The sequence below is a fragment of the Caretta caretta genome, chromosome 2 (assembly GCF_965140235.1).
Source record: "Caretta caretta isolate rCarCar2 chromosome 2, rCarCar1.hap1, whole genome shotgun sequence".
NCBI classification, from domain to species: domain Eukaryota; kingdom Metazoa; phylum Chordata; order Testudines; family Cheloniidae; genus Caretta; species Caretta caretta.
Window position 1 is genome coordinate 255,754,365 of NC_134207.1, and position 25,434 is coordinate 255,779,798.

Genomic DNA, 25,434 nt, shown 5'->3' on the forward strand with positions numbered 1-25,434 from the left:
CATCTTGTGGCCATTACTGCGTTCCATCATGAGATTGACGAGAACTTGATCTTTGGCCACCCAATTACTAAACGCTTCCTCACGGGTCTCCAGAACATTTACTCAGAAGTTTGCCAACCTGGGACCTCAATCTCGTGTTGAAATGCCTCACCAGATTGCTATTTGAACCCTTAGCCACCTGTTCCCTGCTGCTTTTATCCATGAAAGTGTCCTTTCATAGAATATAAGGGTTGGAAGGGACCTCAGGAGGTCATCTAGTCCAACCCCTTGCTCAAAGCAGGACCATTCCCCAATTAAATCATCCCAGCCAGGGCTTTGTCAAGCCTGACCTTAAAAACTTCTAAGGAAGGAGATTCCACCATCTCCCTAGGTAATGCATTCCAGTGTTTCACCACCCTCCTAGTTAAAAAGTTTTTCCTAATATCCAACCTAAACCTCCCCCACTGCAACTTGAGACCATTACTCCTCGTTCTGTCATCTGCTACCACTGAGAACAGTCTAGATCCATCCTCTTTGGAACCCCCTTTCAGGTAGTTGAAAGCAGCTATCAAATCCCCCCTCATTCTTCTCTTCCATAGACTAAACAATCCCAGTTCCCTCAGCCTCTTCTCATAAGTCATGTGTTCCAGTCCCCTAATAATTTTTGTTGCCCTCCGCTGGACTCTTTCCAATTTTTCCACATCCTTCTTGCAGTGTGAGGCCCAAAAGTGGACACAGTACTCCAGATGAGGCCTCACCAATGTCGAATAGAGGGGAACGATCACGTCCCTCGATCTGCTGGCAATGTCCCTACTTATACATCCCAAAATGCCATTGGCCTTCTTGACAACAAGGGCACACTGTTGACTCATATCCAGCTTCTCGTCCACTGTAACCCCTAGGTCCTTTTCTGCAGAACTGCTGCCGAGCCATTCGATCCCTAGTCTGTAGTGGTGCATGGGATTCTTCCGTCCTAAGTGCAGGACTCTGAACTCGTCCTTATTGAACCTCATCAGATTTCTTTTGGCCCAATCCTCTTATTTATCTAGGGCCCTCTGTATTCTATCCCTACCCTCCAGTGTATCTACCTCTCCTCCCAGTTTAGTGTCATCTGCAAACTTGCTGAGGGTGCAATCCACACCATCCTCCAGATCATTAATGAAGATATTGAACAAAACCGGCCGGAGGACTGAGCCTTGGGGCACTCCACTTGATACTAGCTGCCAACTAGACATGGAGCCATTGATCACTACCCGTTGAGCCCGACACTCTAGCCAACTTTCTATCCACCTTATAGTGCATTCATCCAGCCCATACTTCTTTAACTTGCTGGCAAGAATACTGTGGGAGACAGTGTCAAAAGCTTTGCTAAAGTCAAGGAACAATACGTCCACTGCTTTCCTCTCATCCACACAGCCAGTTATCTCGTCATAGAAGGCAATTAGATTAGTCAGGCATGACTTGCCCTTGGTGAATCCATGCTGACTGTTCCTGATCACTTTCCCCTTCTCTAAGTGCTTCAGAATTGATTCCTTGAGGACCTGCTCCATGATTTTTCCAGGGATTGAGGTGAGGATGACTGGCCTGTAGTTCCCAGGATCCTCCTCCTTCCTTTTTTAAAGATGGGCACTACATTAGCCTTTTTCTAGTCGTCCGGGACTTCCCCCGATCGCCATGAGTTTTCAAAGATAATGGCCAATGGCTCTGCAATCACATCCGCCAACTCCTTTAGCACTCTCGGATGCAGCACATCCGGCCCCATGGACTTGTGCTTGTCCAGCTTTTCTAAATAGTCCCGAACCACTTCTTTCTCCACAGAGGGCTGGTCACCTCCTCCCCATGCTGTGCTGCTCAGTGCAGTAGTCTGGGAGCTGACCTTGTTCGTGAAGACAGAGGCAAAAAAAGCATTGAGTACATTAGCTTTTTCCACATCCTCTGTCACTAGGTTGCCTCCCTCATTCAGTAAGGGGCCCACACTTTCCTTGACTTTTTTCTTGTTGCTAACATACCTGAAGAAACCCTTCTTGTTACTCTTAACATTTCTTGCTAGCTGCAACTCCAGATGTGATTTGGCCTTCCTGATTTCACTCCTGCATGCCCGAGCAATATTTTTATACTCTTCCCTGGTCATTTGTCCAATCTTCCACTTCTTGTAAGCTTCTTTTTTGTGTTTAAGATCAGCAAGGATTTCACTGTGAAGCCAAGCTGGTCGCCTGCCATATTTACTATTCTTTCGACTCATTGGGATGTTTTGTCCCTGTAACCTCAATAAGGATTCTTTAAAATACAGCGAGCTCTCCTGGACTCCTTTCCCTCTCATATTATTCTCCCAGGGGATCCTGCCCATCAGTTCACTGAGGGAGTCAAAGTCTGCTTTTCTGAAGTCCAGGGTCCGTATTCTGCTGCTCTCCTTTCTTCCCTGTGACAGGATCCTGAACTTGATCATCTCATGGTCACTGCCTCCTAGGTTCCCATCCACTTTAGCTTCCCCTACTAATTCTTCCCAGTTTGTGAGCAGCAGGTCAAGAAGAGCTCTGCCCCTAGTTGGTTCCTCCAGGACTTGCACCAGGAAATTGTCCCCTACCCTTTCCAAAAACTTCCTGGATTGTCTGTGCACCGCTGTATTGCTCTCCCAGCAGATATCAGGGTGATTGAAGTCTCCCATGAGAACCAGGGCCTGCGATCTAGTAACTTCCGTGAGTTGCTGGAAGAAAGCCTCGTCCACCTCATCCCCCTGGTCCAGTGGTCTATAGCAGACTCCCACCACGACATCGCCCTCGTTGCTCACACTTCTAAACTTAATCCAGAGACTCTCAGGTTTTTCTGCAGTTTCATACTTGCGCTCTGAGCAGTCATACTGCTCTTTACATACAATGCAACTCCCCCACCTTTTCTGCTCGGCCTGTCCTTCCTGAACAGTTTATATCCATCCATGACAGTACTCCAGTCATGTGAGTTACCCACCAAGTCTCTGTTATTCCAATCACATCATTGCCATTACTTCTGCGAGAGGGGGTGAATGAGATCGGGGCACTCATGGCCGATCCTCCTTACACAGTATTCTTCATGCTACCGGTCACGCTACGTCCACACCCAAAATACCTACCGAAAGTAACATCAGCCTTCCATATGAATCAACCAATCCATCTTCCCACTTTCTATCCCAAGTCTCACGGCACTCCAGCAGAGGCTGTTTTACATACATTGGACATTAGGCAGGCATTAGCGTTTTACCTGGAAAGGATCAAACTGTTCTGAAAATCTTCTAGACTTTTTGTTTCTCCTGTCAAGCATTTGAAAGACTGCTCAGTATCCACTCAGTGATTGTCTAAATGGATCTCCATATGCATTTAACAGTGCTATTGTATTCAGAACATGGATCCTCCTACGCACCTCAGAGCGCATTCCACGCGATCTGTTTCTACCTCAATAGCGTTCCTCAACATTTTTCCGATATTAGAGATTTGTAGGGTAGCCACTTGGGCCTCTGTCCACACATTCCCTGAGCACTATGCAATCATTCAAGACTCCAGAGCTGACACCATAGTTGGCCTAACCGTACTTACCTCTGTGACTCACATGAACCCAAAGACCCTCCTGCCTTCTGAGGAGCACTGCTCTGCTGTCACCTGAAGTAGAGCATGCACAGGGACAGCACTCGAAGAAAAAGAGGTTACTCACCTTGTGCAGTAACTGAGGTTCTTTGAGATGTGTGTCCCTGTGGGTGCTCCACTACCCATCCTCTTCCTCTCTACTTTGAAGTTTGCTGCTAGGACTCTATGGTAGAGAATGAACTGGAGGGCTTGGATTATACTCGCACTAGATGCGGCACCAATGGCACCGCAAGATGCCTACTGTGCACGCATGACCCACACGGACATTGCGACCATAAATCTCCGATTGACAGTGCCAGGACGCACCAGCACCTGAAGTGGAGCACCCACATGGACACATATCTCGAAGAACCTCAGTTACTGCACAAAGTGAGTAACCTTCTCTTCCTGGCCTACTCAGACAGCCTTCAGCATGCAAATTCATTCCCAGCTAAATACATGAGCGCCCTGACCAGTCATTCTTTAATTACATACAGGGCAATGCCTGCACATTCTTAGTCCCAGCCTTGTCTCCCAGAAATTGTACTGTCCAGCAATCTGTTGAATAATGCAAGCTCGCAGAAGGTCCATCATTTCATCAAAGGAAAATGATAATGAACCAGCCTTGTTATCCAAAATGGTTTTTCCAACACACAGTAATCAAAACACATTGATTAAGATAAAGCAAAAAATAAGTTTACTAGCTACAGAAAGATAGAATTTAAATGATTACAAGTGATGATGCATAAAAGTCAGGATTGGTTACAAAAGAAAATAAAAACATAAAACACAAGCTAGTACCTAACTTAACAAGCCAAGTGAACTTAAAAGCAGTTTTTGTCTCACCATACGCTGCGGTAAATTTCACAGGGTGGGTCTCCTTTCAGCCGGGGACCCCTCCCCGCAGTTCAGTTCTTTGGGTCATTCATGACATGAGCAGGGATGAAGGAGGAGAGAGATGAAGTGGAGGCCACTGTCTCTCATTCTTATACCACTCCCCCCACTTTGAGGATTATCCCCGGCTGGGTGGAGGTAAAGGTTGAACTGTCATTGAGAGGAAATGTAGATTTCTTGTCTACACCTTCCCATTACTGGAGAATGACTGCTTAAGTAAGTGATAGCTCTTTAACACCTGGCTGGGTGTTAGTCTGTTCTTTGTTCTGAAAAACTGGTTTGGGCCTGCTTTTTTTAAACTGAGCATGTTACAGCAAGGATACATAATAGAATCTTCTAACTTCACATACGGTGCTGATAACACATACTTTACCAGGACAGTAATGTTCTGCAGATTATAAGTTTTCAAATGATACTTCACAAAGCATACTTTGTACAAAATTTATCATAGTCTTGTAAAAGTGGTGAACGTAATAGTATAGACCATCACTCATGCTTTATCCAGACTAAACATCTCTCCATCTGATGGCATGGAGAGTCTCTGGTTAATGTCAGCAGGTAGGGAGCATTCAGCAGAGACCCAGAGAATCCGTTTGGAAAATAAAAAACCCTCAACTAGAAAATCATATATGGTGGAAGTGTTTTTCCTTAGGAGTGAGGGCAAGACAACGTGACACTCTTCAATCATCCATTCCAGTAATTCTGGACTCTCTGGTTTATCTTTCAGCTTCATTATAATTTACTTGCAGTGATTTTGGCCTGTCATTTGCCTGTTCACGTCTCTTCCATAAGAATCTATTGCAGATGTTTCCACCAGTAAGAAAGATACTAGCTTCATGGGATTTGAACCTAATCCTTACCTCTCTAATGGAACCTCCATTTGAGCCTCTGTCCTCTTGTTCCCTTCATCATTTATCTATTAAAGCTATATTTTTGGTGGCTATTCTTCTGCATAAAGAGTAAGTGAATTTCATGCACATATATCCTCCTCCATCCCCCATGGTTTTACATGCAGACATAGTGACTGAGCCCTCACCCTACATTTATTCCAACAGTGGTTTCAGACTTTCATGCTAATTGATATATTCAGTTTAGTGATGTCTTGGAAAATTACAGATAATCTTCCAGTGAATCTAAACTTCATACATTGGATGTTAAGAGGAGGGTGTTGTATTATAGCACCATTCAGAAGATCTCTTAGACTATTCATCACATGTGGCAGTACATCTAGAGGTAGACCAACCTGATCTCTGCTCAAAGACTTTCAAATGGATTGTGGACAGTATTAGAATATCGCATGATATTAAAAAAATACTATTTCTAGTTCATGTTATTGTTCATTCCATGAGAGCCTAGGCTACACTGGTGCCATGTTTCAGTAGAAAACTAATTGTGGAGCTCTCTAGAGCAGTCACATGGTTCTCAATGGATATATTTACCAGGCATCATTCTCTGGTGTCAGCATCAGGAGCTGACGCACAAGTCGGGAAAGCAGTTCTGGAATTTTTATTCAGATGAGTTCCCAGCTCCCACCACTTGGAACCAAATTGTTAGCTAAACACAATGACCGAGATCCTCACCGACACAGACTCGAAGGCAAAACCCACCATTACTTACCTTATAGTAACTCATTCTTTGAGATGTTCTCTGCATGTGGATCCCATGACTCCCCATTCTCCCCGCAACTCCCTCCATCCCTGCCCCTCAGAGAATCTTAATCTGTATTCTGGGGGGTGAAGGAGCTGAATGGTAGGGTCTATCCTTTATACCAGGGGTGGGCAAACTTTTTGGCCTGAGGGTCACATCGGGGTTTCGAAACTGTATGGAAGGCCGGGTAGGGAAGGCTGTGTCTCCCCGGACAGCCTGCCCCTCACCTCCTATTCACCCCCTCCCACTTTCCACCCCCTGACTGCCCCCCTCAGAACTCCCAACCCATCCAATCCCCCCTGCTCTTTGTCCCCTGACCTCCCCCTCCCAGGACCCCCTGACCCTAACTGCCCCCCCAGGACCTCACCCTCTATCCAACCCCCCGTTCCCTGTCCCCTGACTACCCTGACCCCTATCCGACCCCCTGACAGGCAAGTTGAGGCTGCAGGGGAGGGGCCGGGGGCTAGCCTCCCTGGCCGGGAGTTCACAGGCCAAGCAGGATGGTTCCACTGGCCGGATGTGGCTGCGGGCCGTAGTTTGCCCACCTCTGCTTTATACCCTGGGGAGGGAGTCCAAGGGTGTGAAAGACGCATATGTGATCCATAGTGGACAGAACTGATAAAACTGCCAAACTCCTGTGCAGAGGGTACATATGCACCATGAGTGAGATCCACATACACAGTACATCTCAAAGAACAATGGTTACTGTAAGGTAAATAACCGGTTTTTACAAGGGAGTAATCTCTCTTTACCACAGTGAATGAAAATCAGTGAAAAGGATTAGTTTTTGTTTCCTATTTTTGTAGACAAAAGGACAAATTTAAACTCTTCTGTGTATGACATTACTTAGTACTTAGTGAATTTTCTCTAATGTACCCCAGAGGAGATAATGTACTTGAGGCCAATTTCATAAGCAGTTTGTTGGTGTAGTGGGATAAATGTAGAAGAATTTACAACTGGCATTAGAAACACTACCCATCATGCACTGATTTCAGGATTAAAGGGTTTGCCAAGAGTGCCAAGGTTATGGGCTATATTCTGTCTGTCATGAGCTTCTAGAAGTGATGTGTATGTGATTGAAGAATAGTTGTGAGTGCAAGCATCAGGGTGAAGACAAGGATAATGAACTATAAATCTGTTTGTTTTTTTTTAAAAACAGACTCCAATCTTGTGTTGTATACTACATAAGGTGTGTGTTAATTTAATTTATTCCTGTGATACAGGTTCCAGACTTTCCAAAGGAGGTGGAGATACGAGCACTGATCGAAGGACAGTTCATGGCCAAGAGGATTCATGCTGAAAAGCTGGGATATAAAATCAGTAAGTGTGATCTGAAAAAAAAACAAAAACAGCAGAGGCAATGGAACCTAAGATCAAGCACTAACAAGAGTGGTTCTGACTGTAACGCAGATGGTAAGGTTGTTATCTTGCCTGACAGGTACTGAAACTGTTGTGAGTTTTGACTTAGGCTCTTGTTAAATGCCATTCTTGACTATGCAAAAAGGAGCCTGATTCTAGCAGATGCTGATTTAATTGGGGATGATGAAAGTCTCTCAGAATCAGGCTGTAGATTATTTCTTGAGGTATCCTGGCTAATTCAATGTATTAGGCTTCACTAATAACTTTTAAACTAGAATTTTTGTTAAATGAGAGGAAGGATGATCTTGTGGTTAAGACACTAGACTTGAGATTAATACATCTTTGTTCAGTTCCTGGCTTTGTCATAGGAATTTCTGTGTGACTTTGAGCAAGTTACTTAATCTGTGTGTGCCTCAGTTCCCCATCTGCAAAGTGGAGATAATGATAGTTCCTTTCTTTCACCCTTTGTCTGTCTTGTCTATTTCAACTGTAAACTCTTTGGGGCAGGAACATTCTCTTACTTTATGTTTGTACAGCATTTAGCACAATGAAGCACCAATCTTGGTAAGTATTGTAATGTAAATAATAAATGGTAAATTTTAGGAAAAGGTAACCACATTAAAAAATCATGGGCTTAAGTTTTTGCCTGTTGTTCTCCGTCATGTTTATCTTGGAGACACATGCCTCTTTCAAGAGTACTCTATTAATTTAAAACTAAATAATTAAAATCCATCCCTCACAGTTATCCCTTTGTATCAGTACAATTGAGAACAGACTGGCTCAGGATGGCCTGTATTTTTGCTTAGCAGGGTACAGTTAAAGATTTATATAAAAACAAAGGCCACATAGGAGACAGGTGAAAAAGCTAGTGGTAGATCCACTTTTAAATGGGGGATATTTCAGTGGGTGATGGGGAGGCATGTCTGATGCCACCAGCTTCAATATTAACATAATAGACTGTCTCCATAAATCAAAGTGTAAACATAAGTCACCATCACCCCTGTCAGGCAAAAATGGGCCTTTACCATTCTCTAACCGTCAATAGACTATGGGCTATCTTACGTATGTGGGGGAAATATGATGTACCAAGAACACCTGCCTCCAAGCCCTCCCCACCAGATCTGACATTCATATCTAAGAACTTTTCACAAGAACATCTCAGCTGATATCTTCCATTGTTGTATTCGGTGTAGTTGTAGCCCTGTTGATCCCAGGATATTACATAGACAAGGTGGGTGAGATAATATCTTTTATTGGACCAACTTCTGTTGGTTGTCTTGTCTGTCTCTCATCAACAGAAGTTGGTCCAATAAAATATATTACCTCACTCACCTTGTCTCAGCTGATATCAGCTGTTATGAATTTAGATCTGTATCACCCTTGCCATTGAACCTTGGATTGCAATCACAGTCCTCCTGCTGAGGCAGACTGGATTGGACCTGGTGAGACCCTACAAATGCTACTCTTCAATTAACTAGAGGGGTAGCTGCTGAGCTACAGAAAGCATCCCCGTCTTCCAGGGTGCCCTTTGGCAACACTGAATTGAAAGGCTGGATCTGGAAATAAAACCTGGGTCTCCTGCACTGCAGTACTGCTCGTCCATTAGTCTGGCCTTTTTTTGATGATTTAACATCCCATGACTTCTGTTTTAAAGCAATACTTTAGCTTATTACAACATAACTCCCCCGCTCCCTCCAGCTGAATATACCCCAACATACATGTTATACTCTATTGTTATCAATTGTGTTGTGGCAGAACCTATATGCCTCAGTCAGAGATCAGGACTCCATTGTACTTGGCACCATGTCAGTGTTGGCAACCCAAACATTCCAAAATTATAAGTCAGGTCCCCAAAAGTCATCAGATTGGCTTAGAAATAATAAGATTTTTTTTTTAAAAGAATATATTTTGGGATCTTTTTCTTTGCCTTCTGGTTTACCTTTAGGGTCCACTTGGGTCATGTTTTCAAGCTGTTCTCTACAGCCATGAGGACTCATACCTTTTTCTAAAAATGAAAGCTGAGATTTTTATGTTAGCATGTGACAATAGGAACTGGGGCTTCAAGAAAAACATCAAATATCACGAGACTCATGAAAAAAATCACAAGATTTGACAATACTGCTTTGTAAACACAAAAAAAAGATGCTGTGTCGTGGAGACAACACACCTGCTTATTGGTGTCAACATTAAAATACATTGTATTTTAAATGTCCATTTATACCTCATTCTTGAGATGACTATTTATAATATCTGAGTGTGACACTGTCCCTTAAATTGTATCTTCCCAACAGATGCTATGGAACATTTTGATTCTTGTTTTGTTGCATCAAGATAAACTTTCAGCTATGTAATTACTAAAAGATGAGTTTAAAAAGAACTGCTGGCCCTTATTGCTAATTTTATGCATTTCCTGCTTTTTTCCTCAATGCTGTTATTTATTTAAATGTGATGCTCTATTTCGGTAGTGATGGCACTGTCTCAACTTTTTTTTTTTTTTTTTTGGTAAAACAGTTCTGAAATGGGAAAAAATACAGTGTGTTTTAGGGTACTGATATGATCATAGTACTATAAATATGTTTAGTTCCCCTGCACACAAGATACTCCTTCTCTTGTTTGTTTTGGTAGCTGTCAGTTTTTATTTTTAGTGATTCTTGATGAGATGTTTAAAAGTCTGTTTATCTTTTGGAAGAAGTATATAACTATAGTCACTTGTGTTCATTAAATATAGCACATTTAGGCCTTGTATACATGGCGGATTTGCCCAGATTCCAGGAATTGAGTTGATTTACATCCACTACTGTAGTTGTATCAGTGCAAACTGCAGCTTTCCTTAATCGACACTTTTGCACAGGTGCAGCTACAATGGTAATTCCTGCCAATTCCTGGAATTGGGAAAAATTCCTCAATTTAAACAAGGCCTTAGTAGGAGATGGGGTAGACATGATCTAGTACAATTTACACCTCTATATGGTGTTTTGAAATTTATAGGAACCAATTCTTGGTGGTACAAATGAACCAGAAAACTGGTTTAGCTGGCTACCTGATAATTTCTCCATCCAGCCCCAGAATATGGGAGTCACAAAGGGTATGTAAAACCATTTTTGTACCCCGATCTTCCCTGCCCCTCAGATCCTGTGCCAAGTGCAGCTTGATTGGACCCAAGAATCTGGGTTGTAATCTTAAATGCAATGGAAGATGGATAAGCCAGAAAGCCTCAGAGTTTGAAGGGAACTTGTTTAAGGATATTTCCTGTCTGCTAGAGTGCCTGGATGAGTAACAAACAATATAAACATTGGATAATCCACTGTAACTTAATGTCATTTTATGAATTAATTTGTCAACTTTATAGAAAAACTAAAAATCGCTTTTATTTATAGAAACTGGTTCTGTAGTAGAAAAAACATAGTGACACTGCGAAATCATAGTTTGTTTATTTAGTTGTGTTTCCAGTTGCAGCTATCGAAAACTCTAGGTGCATTTCATACTTTAAAAAAATCTTTGGCAAAAGTCTAATTGCAAAAATCTTAAAACAACCCTGTACTTGCCATGTGTATATGTTCATGTGTGCACATATACACATTCCTGAAAACAAGTTGCTTATTTACCAGGAGAGGGCGGTAGATTCCATCTCATGCTTTTATTTATTTATTTATTTATTTTACTGAAACCAAGATATATATTTTTTGTGTCTCAACCCTGTTTTTAAAACTGGCAAAGTCACCAGATGGTACTTGTGAGAAAAGTTAGACCTTGTATAAATCATGATTTAAAGGCTTTAATGTGTTTGTCATTGTGTTGCAGTTGTTCCAATCTTTCTCAATCAGATTTCAAGGGAAATGATTGAGCAACACCCTATATCCTGTTATGATTATTTACTTGATGGGTAGGTAGAGTGTTGCCAACCCGGAACAAACAAATGAAGCTTGCTCTGCTCCTGTTCTTTATATCGTCTGATTCAGTGATCTGCAGAGATAAGGTGAAGGCTTTGTGTTCCCTTTTTCTCTGGGTTTTGAATGTACTATAAACGTCTTCTGTTTTGTCACCTCTCTATTTTTATGGCCATCCTCTCTGAAATTTAATTTCTGCTCAACAATTAAGAATTCAGAGATCAGATCCTAGACCTGTCTAATGTATAGATTGGGGACCTGTTGTGATAAAGCCCTGCACCTCTTATATGTCCTCTGAAACCAAAACCATGACACCTTTATAGTGAAAATTATGGTGTAAGTAGCCTCCTGACACACATAATCCCAGCTGCTTAGAAGCTTATCCTGTTCCCATGGAAGTCAATTATAAAACTTACATTAATGTCAATAGAAGCAGGATAAGACCTTTACTTTGGCTGGGGATCTTACATGTTAGGGAACCCCAATCAGGGTTTTTATCCTGGTTTGGGGGAATCCAGTGTTAATGACAGTGTCACTTGCCCCAAAATAAGTAATCGAGGGAGTGAACCGTATGCTTGCCTTCAGCTGAGTCAAGTATATTTTGGACATTGAAGGAAAACTGTACATGTGACAGGGAGGGTGGGGGAGTTACTGTGATGTTGACAGACCCAATCAGTATAATAACTTCTGTGTATTCAAAAGTACCCATCAGTGACTATATAATGCTGTAGCTTTCTGACATTGCGCTAGTGTGATTATTAGTTTAGGTTTTTAGGAGTCTGATTCTCACCATCTAACTGTCATCCAAAGGGTAATGGAGATGGATATAATGTTCTGAGCTTTATAGGCTAAAACATTTACGTTAAAACCCTTTTTCTGTATTTATTACATATTACATTGTCCCCTACATGTGGAAATCCATTGCTTATGTTACCCTACTAACTGTGTGGACAGTACACATGCATGCTTAAATATTAATGGCTGTAGTACCAGGCATGCCCACCTTTTTGCTCTCTTGCTAAGAATACGGTAGGTTTTGTTTTCTAAAGTGCCATGTGTTAATAGTATTTCAAGTGTGTGAAAGTGCATCTCTTCTGATTGAGTTAAGAGGTTAGCCACATCTTTTTAAAAACTGCAATCCCAAGATACTAGTTATAAAAAATGAGAGAGTGCCAGTCTAGGCCCTTTCTAGGGTTTAACCTTGTCATTGTTGTCGCAGCAATGAGATTGAGATCCTATATTTAAAAAGAAACCAAAGCATAGATCAGTGTGAGAGCAAACTCCAGTGTATCTAGTGGAATTTCCCTCCTTCCTTCAGATACTATTTTACTCTCTCCTTGGTTTTCCTTGGTGTAAAATTGCTGAAAAAATGCTAAGCAAACCAAATGGATCCATCTTCCCTCCCAGCAGCTAGCTGGGAAATGGAGGGAAAAGATATTATATTGGAGTCAGAGAGGTTCACAAAATATTCCTGGTGGAGATTTGACATTTAGGCATATCATTGTTTGTGTTACGATGCTATGTCATTAAGTCCCAACAGTGTGACATTATGGTGCAGACATTATGATGCAATGTCAGTCCATTTGATGATGGGGTAACTCCCTGGCTCTGCAAAGCTAGAGACCACTAGTCCTAGGGGCATTCATCTCACAATTTCCCCCTCAGCCCATAAAACAGAATATCTTGCTAATGGTTCAGTGTGAATTATTGGTAAAACTTTCAATGGCTTCTGTGTTTGCCTATAGTCACCGTCACTTGTCTTGCTTATAGTAACCAATATCTAACTTCCTACTTGATAAATTATTACAAGCTTTTGGGAAACCTTAATTCCTAAAGGTACTGTATTGAAAGCTTATTCTATCAACTTCTTTACATTCATTGCTCAAGAATCTGGCTACTTGAGCTGTAATTACGTTACACCTTCCTTCCTAGTTGAAAAAAGGAACCTTTGAAGGAGCCATGGTGTAGCTGCATACAGATTAAATTGACATTTTTGCCCTGAAGGATTTAAATTTCTCAAAGAAAAATCAATACTAAAATGTTGTGTTGGCTGCTTGCTGGTTTCTAGCTGTTGCTCAGAGTTCTGATGTTGTTTCAGCAGCATGAGTGCGGGCGGCTCCTCTGTTTGAAGCCCATTGCTTCATGAAGCATATGAAAACAGCTTAAAATAATGTAGTGCTCTTGACAGCAACCAAGGCCTCTATTTAACCACCACATGGGCAGGGCAAGCTTCCTACAATGCCCCTTAACAATACACCTCAACCTTTCTCTGTGGGGAGAGGATTGTTAGCTCTAGAGGTGAGAGAGGTTAGTTTTACCTTCATATTAATTAAAGCCATGATCAAAGTCAATGTCAGAACTCCAGAGGGTCCCAAATCCTTATAGATGAAACTGTTTAAAAGGGTCCCAGTTGTGATTTGGGGACCAGCTTTTCAGCATACCTCATCTTTTATCACACAAACCAGCAAACATCTATCAGATAGCAATGACTTCCAGTCATGATTGACCAGAGCTTGGATTTGAACCAGTGACCTGGAGGTTAAAGGTTTGTTAGCTGAGCCATCTAGTCCACACAAAGAGCTGCTTTTTCATCTGGCAGAGGGAAGTAACAGAATCAGTTTAATATTTTTTAGGCACTTACAGATAAAATGCCTCCAAAGGAAGTGACCTAATGTGTTATAAGGAAGCAGCCTACGTGCACTAGAATTTTTTACATGCATTGTCCTTCTTGGAATTTTGTTGTTGTTCTCTCGTTATCATCATAAAGGAAACACAGCTAAGACAGAAAATCTGAACACTTAAAGAGATTGGAAATTGCATTATCTGCCTTTCTTTTGAAAATTGATAAGATGCTGTCATTGTCCGAACAATGGCTTTAATGTTTAGTCCGCAAGTATTTAAATGTGATTCTTGTGCCCAGATGATTTTTTATTCTTTTTCGGTGGAGATACTATTCACATAGCCGCCTGAAAAATGATCAGGCTATCTCTGTACTAGGTCTACTAGGAAGCTGCATAGAATCATAGAAATTAAAAATGTTAAAAATGTATTAGGTCATCCAGTGAGGGACTATTTCCTCTAGTATAGTTTCTAGTGCTTTTTTCCAGTCAAGTTTTAACTGACTCTGGTGATGTGGCTCCTATTCCTTGTTTTGCGAAGCTATTTCACAGCATAAAATATTTCACTCTTAGGAAGCTTTCCCGATATCCCTGTATTTTCTTGTCTTTGGTTTAAATCCATTATTTCTAGTTAAACCTCTCCATATCACTGTAAATTCCTCCCCTTTTTTAGTGCTTGTAGCATTATCAAAATACTACAGTTATTATTGTTGTTACTTGGCTAAGCTGTACGTATTTACTATTTTAAACTTTCCTCCTATGTCCCTCCATTTTTCTATTTTGGTTGTTCACATGTGAACGAAGAGATTGGACTCCAGTCAGCTCCCCCAGAGATTCTCCTGTTGTTCCAATTGTCACAAACAGGTCGGAGTTAATTCTCCATTTACTTGTCTTAGGTGTCCTGGCTTTTCTTATACACTTGTCATTATATGTCACTTTTCATTTATAGATCTCAAAGTGCTTTACAACTGCATCAGCCCAGGTTTGGCCCAATAGAATGTCTTTCTAGAATGACAGGGAATCATACCCCTCCCTCCATATGCTGTATTTCCTTATGTATACACTGGAATTTAGATGAATTTGTGGTTTTGTTCCCTGAGATTGGGATGTGGTTTATGGAATCATAGAAATGTGGGGCTAGAAGGGACCTTGAGAGGTCATCTAGTCCAGCCCCCTGTGCTGATGTAGAACCAAGTAAACCTAGACCATCCTTGAGAGGCCTTAGTTTAGCCTGTTCTTAAAAACCTCTAATGATGGGGATTACACAGCCTTTCCTGAGAACCTGTTCTAATACTTAACTGTTACACTTAGAAAGCTTTTCCTAATATCTAACCTAAATCTCCCTTGCTGTAGATTAAGCTCATTACTACTTGTCCTACTTTCAGTGGACATGGAGAACAACTGATCACCGTCCTCTTTGTAACAGCCCTTAACATATATGAAGACTATTATCACGTATCCCCCTGCCCCAGTCTTTTTTCTCAAGGCTAACTTTGCCCAGTTTTTTTAAAACCTTTCTTTGTAGATCAAGTTTTCTAAGCCTTTTATTGTTTTTGTCGCTTTCCTGTGGACTCCGTCCAATTTGTCCATATCTGTCTTAAAGTGTGTTGTCCAGAACTGGACACAGTACTGCAGCTGAGGCCTCACCAATGCCATGTATAATAGAACAATTACCTCCCATATCTTACATTCGATACTCATGTAAATACACCACAGAATGCGTGATGGGTTCGGTCACAGAGACCCCCCCTTGGGACTGCCACCTGAGGTACTGAGACTACCTCTGAGCCTGTTTCCCCTGGCAGCTTGGGACTTCAGTACCCTGTCTTGTTGAGCCAGACACACTAGCCTGCTACAAACGCAGACCCAGGCCTGAACCACGTCCCCCACAAGCCGCAGACTTTACTGAAAACAGCTTAAGAAGTGCTCCTGTCTCTAGTACCCAGACACCCAGTTCCCAATGGGATCCAAACCCCAAATAAATCCGTTTTACTCTGTATAAAGCTTATACAGGGTAAACTCATACATTTTCTGCCCTCGATAACACTGAGAGAGAGAGAGATGCACAGCTGTTTGCTCCCCCAGGAATTACTTACTTACTCTGGGTCAATTAATAAGCAAAAAGTGCTTTTATCAAGTATAAAAAGTAGGATTTAAGTGGTTCCAGGTAATGACAGACAAAGTAAATTACCAAGCAAAATAAAACAAAAACACACAAGTCTAAGCCTAATACAGTAGGAAACTAAATGCAGGTAAATCTCACCCTCAGATGTTCCAATAAGCTTCTTTCACAGACTAGACTCCTTCCTAGTCTGGGTCCAGCAATCACTCACACCCCCATAGTTACTGTTCTTTGTTCCAGTTTCTTTCAGGCATCTCTTTGGGGTGGAGAGGCTATATTTTGAGCCAGCTGAAGACAAAATGGAAGGGTTTCCTGGGCCTTTTATATTCTCTCTCTTGTGGGCAGAAACCCGTGTGTTCTCCTGTGCAAAATCACAGCAAGATGGAGTCTGTAGCCACATGGGCAAGTCACATGTCTATCGATGATTCAGCTTTTTGCAGGCCGATGCCATTGTTTACATGTTAGTTTAAACATTCCCAGGAAAGCTCAGATGTGGATTGGCATCTCCCAAAGTCCATTGTCAGTGAAGTGTTTCTTGATTGGGCACTCACTTAGAATAGTCCTTTCTCAAGAAGCTGACAAAATGCTTCACTGAGGCTACTTGGAATCAAAGAGGTACATAGCCAATATTCATAACTTCAAATACAAAAATGATACACATACAGACAGCATAATTATAACCAGCAAACTTCAACCTTTCCATAGACACCCCACTTGGCCTCTTCTGTACAAGATCTGGTTCAGCCATAGGACCCTGGTTGCAACAATGATCTATACAGTGGTTCTCAAACTATTGTACTGGTGACCCTTTTCACACAGCAAGCCTCTGAGTGCAACCCCCCTTATAAATTAAAAACACTTGTTTATATATTTAACACCATTATAAATGCTGGAGGCAAAGCGGGGTTTGGAGTGGAGGCTGACTGCTTGCGACCCCCTATGTAATAACCTTACAACCCCCTTAGGGGTCCCGACCTCCAGTTTGAGAACCCCTGATCTATATGGTCACAGTTCCTGACAGTAACGTCACAGAGTTATATTAGCCATTTCCACAACTGCATCACACTGTTGATTCATATTTAACTTGTGATCCACTAAAACCCCCAAATCCTTTTCAGCAGTACCCCTGCCTAGCCAGTTATTCCTCATTTCCTAGTTGTGCATTTAATTTTTATTTTCTAAGTGTAAGTATGTTGCATTTATGTAATGGGGTCCACTCATGGGAGGTGGCATCTCCTTGTGGCTCCTGTGGGGATCAGCTGTCACCAGGTCTCGTGCCCTCTTCTGTCCTCTTGCTCTCTGGGACTCAGTACACTCCATCCTCGTGTCTTGGCCCTTCAGCCAGGTCACCACAGTCCTTCCCTTACAGGGGTACTAAAGTCCCATTGGATGACTGTCCTAGGCAGTCTTCTGCTCCATTGACTGGTCTGTGCCACCTCCCCAATGGCTGGTAGGGGTACCTGGGTCCACTGACTACTCTGGGTTCCAGCCCAGGGACCCAAAAGGAAGTGGAAAAGAATAGATCATTCTAGGAAACTTAGGAGCCCCTACTGAACTTCATACATCTGGTACTGTCCAAGCAGTTAGTGCATCCATATAAAAAATTTGGCATCCATGTAAAAAACATTGTGCTTAATAAAATCATTTCAAGAAATTTTGAAGGCTGCAGTTAAATTGAAGAAGAGAAGTGTGTGTGTGTGCGCGCGTGCACGCATGCACATACACACACACACACACAAAAGATTTCTATTTTTTTTATAGTTGATAGTGTGTCAGGGATAAATCAGTTTTTAGAGGATACATATGGTGCAAATAAACTGATAAATGTATTTGTCAATCTTTAGCTGATGTGACAGGGTCGGGCCAGATGGCTACAGGAGAGTAATAGAAGGCAGATATATTAGCCCCAGGTTAAGTAGGTCCCTTTTCCCTGGGTAAGGTAACAGGGGAACAATCTGGAACCTTCTGGAGACAATTAAGACAGACAGGCTGATGAGAACACCTGCAGGCAATCAAGAAGCTGCTAGAATCAATTAAGGCAGGCTAATCAGGGCACCTGGGTTTAAAAAGGAGCTCACTTCAGTTTGTGGTGCACGTGTAAAGAGCTGGGAGCAAGAGGTTCTAGGAGCTAAGAGTGAGAAAGTATACTGTTGGAGGACTGAGGAGTACAAGCATTATCAGACACCAGGAGGAAGGTCCTACGGTGAGGATAAAGAAGGTGTTGGGAGGAGGCCATGGGGAAGTAGCCCAGGGAGTTGTAGCTGTCGCGCAGCTGTTCCAGGAGGCACTCTAGACAGCTGCATTCCACAGGACTCTGGGCTGGAACCCAGAGTAGAGGGCGGGCCCGGGTTCCCCCCCAAATCCTCCCAACTCCTGGTCAGACACAGGAGGAGTTTACCTGCACTGTGGGTTCACAAAAACGGCCAAACTAAGGGCTGTCGTGAAGCTCCAAGATGAGCAAATCCGCCAATAAACACAAGACCCACCAAGGTAGAGGAGGAACTTTGTCACACTGAGTATGTCACTAAATCATGCTTTAGCTCTTCTTCCTGTTCCATCTTGATATATGCTTATCAACTGTGTTGGTTCCTGTAAAATGCAAACTGTATTTGGAAGGTGCCTTATTATGTTGGATCAGCTTCTAAATAGAGCCTATTTGCACAAATTAACTAGCTTTCCCACAAGATAAAACTATTGTGGCAGAGCTTCAACCTTGTCCCCTTGGGTCCCGTGCTGCCAGGTGGTTTATGCTACTCTCAGAGGCTCACTGCAACCCTCGTAGCCCTTCTCTCTCTAGACTGATTAACTTTTGAACTGTGCTCTTGTGGTGGGAGTTTTGACTGAGTTTGTGGGGACACGGGGTGTGGTGTGGAGCCTGCCCCCTAGTCCATCCGTGTGTCCCCCTTTGCCCCCACCCCCACCACCATCGCTGGACACTTACCATCTGCCTTCAGCTCCTGCCTCTGGGATTCAGCTGCTCACCTGGCTTGCCACACCCTTTCACCACCATTTGGGCCAGAAGCAGTAGCCAGCCCACACTGACTTTTTGTGCAGGCGCACGTGCCCCCCCACAGCTTTGCGCCTTGCTACCTGCCCCATTTGCCCCTTGCAGCCTTTTGCCCCTCCCCTTTTCTCCAGCCTCCCCTACTAGCTTCAGTTTGTTTGCCTGCCCCGCCCTTTTCCCTCTGCAGCTTTTGTTTGTTTGCCCCGCCCCAGCCTCTGAAGCTAGCCCCTTGGTTCCCTGTCCTACTTCCAGCCTGGTTCTCCCCGCTTCCCATGTGGTTCCCCTGCCGTGATTAGTGCCTTGCTCAGTGTGCCCATGCCCCCTCCCATGGGCTTGTGCCCCTCCCCATTTTAGTTTGAACCCCTTTTAACTACACCCCCCATGCTGTTGTATTTCCTCCTCCTCTAGTGCAGCTGCAGCCCCTCATGCCCCGTTACCACCTGAAGCCCGTGTGAGCCCCGAGGTGACTGTCGCTTCGTGTGCCGGCGGGGAAAACCCCGGGGTGGTGGAAGGTGATCTCCCCTCCATTTATGAGGAGATCGAGACCCTGGGTCTGACCCCAGTCACCCAGGGGGAGGACGACCTCACCCCCGCCCCCCCTTTCCCCATCCCTCCCTCTAACCACTGCTTCTGCTCCAGCCCCCGAGGGTCCCCTGGGCTCCTCCATCAGCCCGGCTGCAGGTGGCACCCTGCTGACAGCCGCCGAGCCTACTGAGGCAACGGCTGGTGCCTTGCGGCCGGGACCGGAGTCCCATGGGGTATCCCTCGTAGGTGTGGGGCAAGCGACCTCCTTCCTGGGCGGGGACCCCACTGCAGACTGTCTACCTCCTGATGCCATTGCTTCCACGCCAGCCATGGAGCCAGAGCCTGGCCTCATTGGGGGTCCCCTTCCCACTCCTAAGATCCCTGAGCCCAACCGAGAGGGGCCACCTCCCAATGGCCCAGCTACTGGGGCCCAGGATCCTGCCTCTGTCCCTCTCCCCGACTTTGCTCCTGACCCCTGCCCCTATTCCTGATCCCTACCCGGCCCCTGCTCTTGATCCTTGTCCTGCCCCTAATGCCAACCCCGTCCTTATCCCTTCCACCTCTCGTGATGCCATTGCTGCCCCTGGGGCTGTCATCTCCTCGTTCCCAGAGGATAGCCCCCAGGGAGCGGCCTCTATTTCCCTGTCCTGACCCACCAGGGGCTGCTATCTTCCCTCAGCCACCCGCAATTGAGCTGTGGTTTGAGGCGGGCCGCGTGGCGCTGGCCCATCGGGCGCCACGTCGGGGATCTGCCCCTTGCCTGCCTGTCTTGGTAGGCCACGGGGCTGTGTCAGAGGCCCCTCCTGAGAATAGCCGGGGCCAGTGACCCTGGCCCCCCATACGCTGCAAGAAGAGCTGCGGGAGTTCCTTGAAGATGTCTGTGGCTCCCATAATAAGGTGAAGCTCGCTCTCCAGCAATGGGGGGACTTCCATCAAATCCTCCGGGCCACGAGAGCCCTCACTGGGGAGGGTAAAAGGACCGAGAAGCAGGCCGCCACGGCCTACCAGCAGGTCCACCTCTTCCGTGACTCCTTACTCACCTATGGGGTAGGTCACGGTTTGTTGCGTGGCCCGACGGGGACCGCGAGTGACCCTGCTGGCGAGGATCCACCCCAGCCGTCCTCATGGCACCTATCATCATCGCAACATTGAACACCCGGGGCTGTAGGATGGGTCTCCGCAGGTGCCAGGTGCTCTTCTTCCTTTGGGAGGGGGGGTACTCTGTGGTTTTCCTGCAGGAGACCCATACGGATCCCGCTGCTGAAGACAGCTGGCGGCTGGAATGGGGGGACAGGGTCTACTTTAGCCATCTCACAGTTCGTATGGTTGGAGTGCCAACCCTGTTCTCCCCCGACCTACGGCCCGAGGTGCTGGGGGTCGCTGAGGTTGTGCCGGGTCACCTGCTGCACCTCCGGGTCCTCATGGAGAGGCTCGTGATCAATCTCATCAATGTCTATGCCCCGACATTGGGCCCAGAACAGCTGCGTTTCTATCAGCAGGCGTCCGCCTTCCTCGGCACCTTGGATCCTCACGAGTGCCTGGTCCTGGGCAGGGACTTTAATAACACGCTCCAGGAGCGGGATTGCTCGGAGACCGAGCAGTGCCTGGCTGCTGCAGACATCCTCTGGGAGATAGTCGAACATCACTCCCGCGTGGACGTCTGGTGCGACCACCATCTGGACGACATCTCGATGTTCACCTTTGTCCGGGTGGAGGCCCATTGGTCGCACCACTCCCGGTTGGACCGCATCTATATATCAAGGTTCCACCTTTCTTGGGCCCACTCCTCCAGCATCCGGCTGTCCCCATTCTCTGATCATCATTTAGCCACCGTGATGACCTCTCTCTGCGCAGAGAGGCCAGGGCCGGCCTATTGGCATTTCAACAACAGCTTGTTGGAGGATGTGGGCTTTGTGGAGTCCTTCTGGGAGTTCTGGCTGGCCTGGTGAGGGCAGCAGTGTGCCTTTCCCTCGGTGCAGCAGTGTTGGGACCTGGGGAAGGTGCGCGCCCGGCTCTTCTGCCGTGACTACACCCGGGGCGCCAGCCGACGAAGGGATGCGGCGATAGAGCAGTTGGAATGGGAGGTCTTAGAGCTGGAGAGGTATCTGGCTGCCGGCCCCGAGGATCTATCCCTCTGCGGGGCATGCCGAGAGAAGCAGGAGGAGCTCCAGGACCTTGAGGACAATCGGGCCCGGGGTGCCTTTGTTCGATCCCACATCCGCATCTGCCTCCTTCGGGAGATGGATCGCGGCTCCTGCTTCTTCTATGCCCTGGAGAAAAAGAGGGGGCCCAAGAAGCATGTCACCTGCCTCCTAGCAAAGGATGGCACCCCCCTCATGGATCCGGCGGAGATGTGTGGGAGGGCCAGGGCCTCCTACGCAGGCCCTTTTTCCCTGGATCTGACGAATTCTAACGCTTGCAGAGTGCTCTGGGACGACCTCCCTACGTTCAGCGTGGGCGACCGAGACCAGCTAGAACTGCCTCTCACTCTGGCTGAGTTCTCGGAAGCCCTGCACCACATGCCCACCAATAAATCTCAGGGCATGGACGGGCTGACCGTGGAGTTCTACCACGTGTTCTGGGATGTCCTCGGCCCAGACCTAGTCACCGTCTGGGCCAAGTCTTTGCAGGGCGGGGTCCTCCCTCTTTTGTGCAGGCGAGCCATGCTCGCCTTATTGCCAAAGAAGGGGGACCTCCGCGATTTACTAAATTGGCATCCCGTCTCGCTCCTCAGCACGGACTACGAAGTTGTAGTGAAAGCCATCTCACTGCAGCTAGGGTCCGTGCTGGTGGATGTGGTCCACCCAGACCAGACCTACGCTGTCGCAGGCCGCACCATCTTTGATAACCTGTATCTGGTCTGGGACCTCTTGGAGCTTGGATGTAGGGATGGTCTGTCGTTTGCCCTCCTGTCCTTGGATCAGGAGAAGGCATTCGACAGGGTGGACCATGGGTATCTCCTGAGCACTCTGCGAGTGTTTGGCTTCGGACCCCAGTTTGTGGGTTTTCTACAGGTGCTGTACACCTCTGCAGAGTGTCTGGTCAGGCTCAACTGGACCCTGACCAAACTGGTCAGCTTCAGGCGAGGAATACGGCGGGGTGCCCCCTCTCAGGCCAGCTGTACGCTCTGGCGATCGAGCCCTTCCTCTGTAGGAGGTTTATGGGGTTGGTGCTGCGAGAGCTGGAGCTGTGGCTGGTCTTGTCGACGTATGCTGACGATGTGCTCCTTGTGGTCCAGGACCCGGGTGACTTGGCATGGGTGGAGGCTTGCCAGACCATCTATTCGGCAGCCTCCTCTGCCCGGGTCAACTGGGTCAAGAGCTCTGGCCTGGTGGTAGGGGATGGGTGGCAGGCGAGCTCCCTCACACCCACGCTTCAGGCCATCCAGTGGAGCGCGGGTCCGCTGCTCTATCTCAGGGTTTACCTTTCTGCCACACATCCGTCTCCGCCGGAGAACTGGCATGGTTTAGAGGGCAGGGTGATAGAGCAGCTCCGGAAATGGACAGGACTACTCTGGTGCCTCTCCCTTCGAGGGAGAGGACTGGTGCTTAATCAACTAGTCCTGTCCATGCTCTGGTACCGGCTCAACACCCTGGTCCCAGCCCCGGGTTTCCTGACCCACCTCCGGACATTGATTCTGGAGTTCTTCTGGTCAGGACTGCACTGGGTCTCTGCAGGGGTTCTCCATCTACCCCTGGAGGGGAGAGGACAGGGCCTGAAGTATCTACACACTCAGGTCCATGTCTTCCACCTCCAGGCCCTGCAGAGGCTCCTTTTTGGTGCAGGTAGTCCGGCGTGGAGCGTATTGGTGCACGCCTTCCTGCGCCGCTTCTGAGGGCTCCAATATGACTGGCAGCTCCTTTATCTCCATCCGAGAGGTCTTCTGCGAGACATCTCTGGGCTGCTGGTCTTCTACCAGGATCTCCTCCAGACCTGGAAACTGTTCTCAGTGACCAGGTCCGTGGCGGCCACCATGGGGGCAGATCTCCTCGCGGAGCCCCTTCTACACAACCCCCAGCTTCGTGTGCAGGTGGCGTAGTCCCCCTTGGTGCGCCAGAGGTTGGTCCTGGCAGAAGTCACGAGAGTCGGAGACCTCCTGGACTACGACTGGGGAGACTGGCTGGATCCCCGATGCTCGCTCACGCACGGGGCTCTCCAGGCCTCGTACTCCCCGGCGTGTACTTCAGGAGGTGAGGGCTGCTTTGCCGCCTGCTGCTCGGGTTTACCTCGACCAGGTCCTAAGAGAGGGCACGCCCCACCCACCCTCCACCCCAGGCCCTCTGGACCTTTTCATCAGTCCCCTTCCCCATGGACCTGAAGGCCCCCCCCGCCCCTTCATCGTGAGCCGGCTGCAAGATCTGCAGCCGGTCCGCTTCCAGACCACGTCGAGGAAACATCTATACATGCTTGTGCTCCACACCCTTCACGTCCTCACCCTCGTGTCCTGCCCCGATACAAAGTGGCGGGACCTCCTCCCACCTCTGGAGGATAAGGAGCCCCAGTGGTCCAGCCTATACTCCACTCTGGTCCCAAGGTCCGCTAGGGATATCAGTTGGCGGCTCCTTCACGGGGCCGTGAGCATGGGCTTGTACTTGGTACGGTTCACCCCTATCCCAGGCACCTGCCCCTTTTGTGGCGTGAGGGAGACCCTGGCGCATGTTTACCTGGAGTGCGCCAGGTTTCAGCCCCTGTTCCGGCTCCTCACGAATATTTTGTTACGTTTTTGGTTGCACTTGTCCTCTCACCTCCTTATCTGTGCACTCCCTGTTCATGGCCCCACAAAGTCACGGGACCTCCTGGTCAACCTCCTCCTAGCCCTGGCTAAAGTGGCCATCTGTAAAACCAGGGTGAGGAGGTTGGCCGATGGAGTCTCCTGTGACTGTGGGGCCTATTTCCGATCCTCCGTCCATTCACCTATCTGGGCAGAGTTCCTCTGGGCGGCGTCCACTGACTCCCTTGACGCCTTTGAGGAGCAGTGGGTGCTGTCTGGGGTTCTCTGCTCGGTGTCCCCGTCTGGTTCCCTTCGTTTGACCCTTTGACCGCACTCCTGTTGCTGTCATTTCATTAGTTGTCCCCTGTAATTATTTGGTTTCCAGGTCCTGTGGACCCCCTTCTTAGGCTTGTGGGTGATCCTTTAGCACTTCCTGGATCCCAATAGGGCTACTTTGCTGTACCCAGCTGGCTTGGGTCTATATATATAGTTTTACTTATTTACTTTATTGCATTTGAGATAAACTAAAAGAGGAACAGTTGTATGGGGATCATAGTGTACTGAATAGTCTATCAGAAAATCTGTGTTGTCTTACACATGGATACTTGGTGGTGTCTTTCTTTTTACAAATTGATATTAAACATAATTAAAGATTCTAAAAAATAAACATACATAAATAGCAAATAGCAGCATTTGTTGGGTAACAGATTAACTGATTTGAACATGACTTGGGTATCTCTAGAATCTAAAATTATGGTCAATTGATTTATCATTTAGTAAAGCCCCAGGATATTTAAATATGTGCCTTATCACTGATAGAAGCTTTCTGCAGTGTTATTGTTTTGATATATTGTGTTCAGTAGGTTAACACAGTAGGATGTTTTTTGCCATGCCAATTATTGTGTTCTGTCATCTTATGTCAGTGGCAGAGTGGTGGTCCTAAAAATTTGATTTATCCCTGACAAACTATCAACTATAAAATGATTAGAAATCTTTCCCTAAGCCTATATGAACTTACTGAACACAACATACTGGAACAATAACGCTGCAGAAAGCTTCTACCGGTGATAAGGCACATATATAAATATCCTGGAG

At 46.2% G+C, this 25,434-nt stretch overlaps 1 protein-coding gene across 6 annotated transcripts in view; it reads left to right on the forward strand.

Annotated features, from left to right (window-relative positions):
• Positions 1 to 25,434, forward strand: part of XYLB (xylulokinase) — a 141,919-nt gene that overhangs the window by 49,776 nt on the left and 66,709 nt on the right. For all 6 annotated transcript variants that reach the window (XM_048837532.2, XM_048837529.2, XM_048837537.2 and 3 more), the window contains one exon: positions 7,337 to 7,433. In XM_048837532.2, coding sequence (XP_048693489.1) covers positions 7,337 to 7,433 — 97 coding nt within the window. The remainder of the gene's footprint in view (positions 1 to 7,336; positions 7,434 to 25,434) is intronic.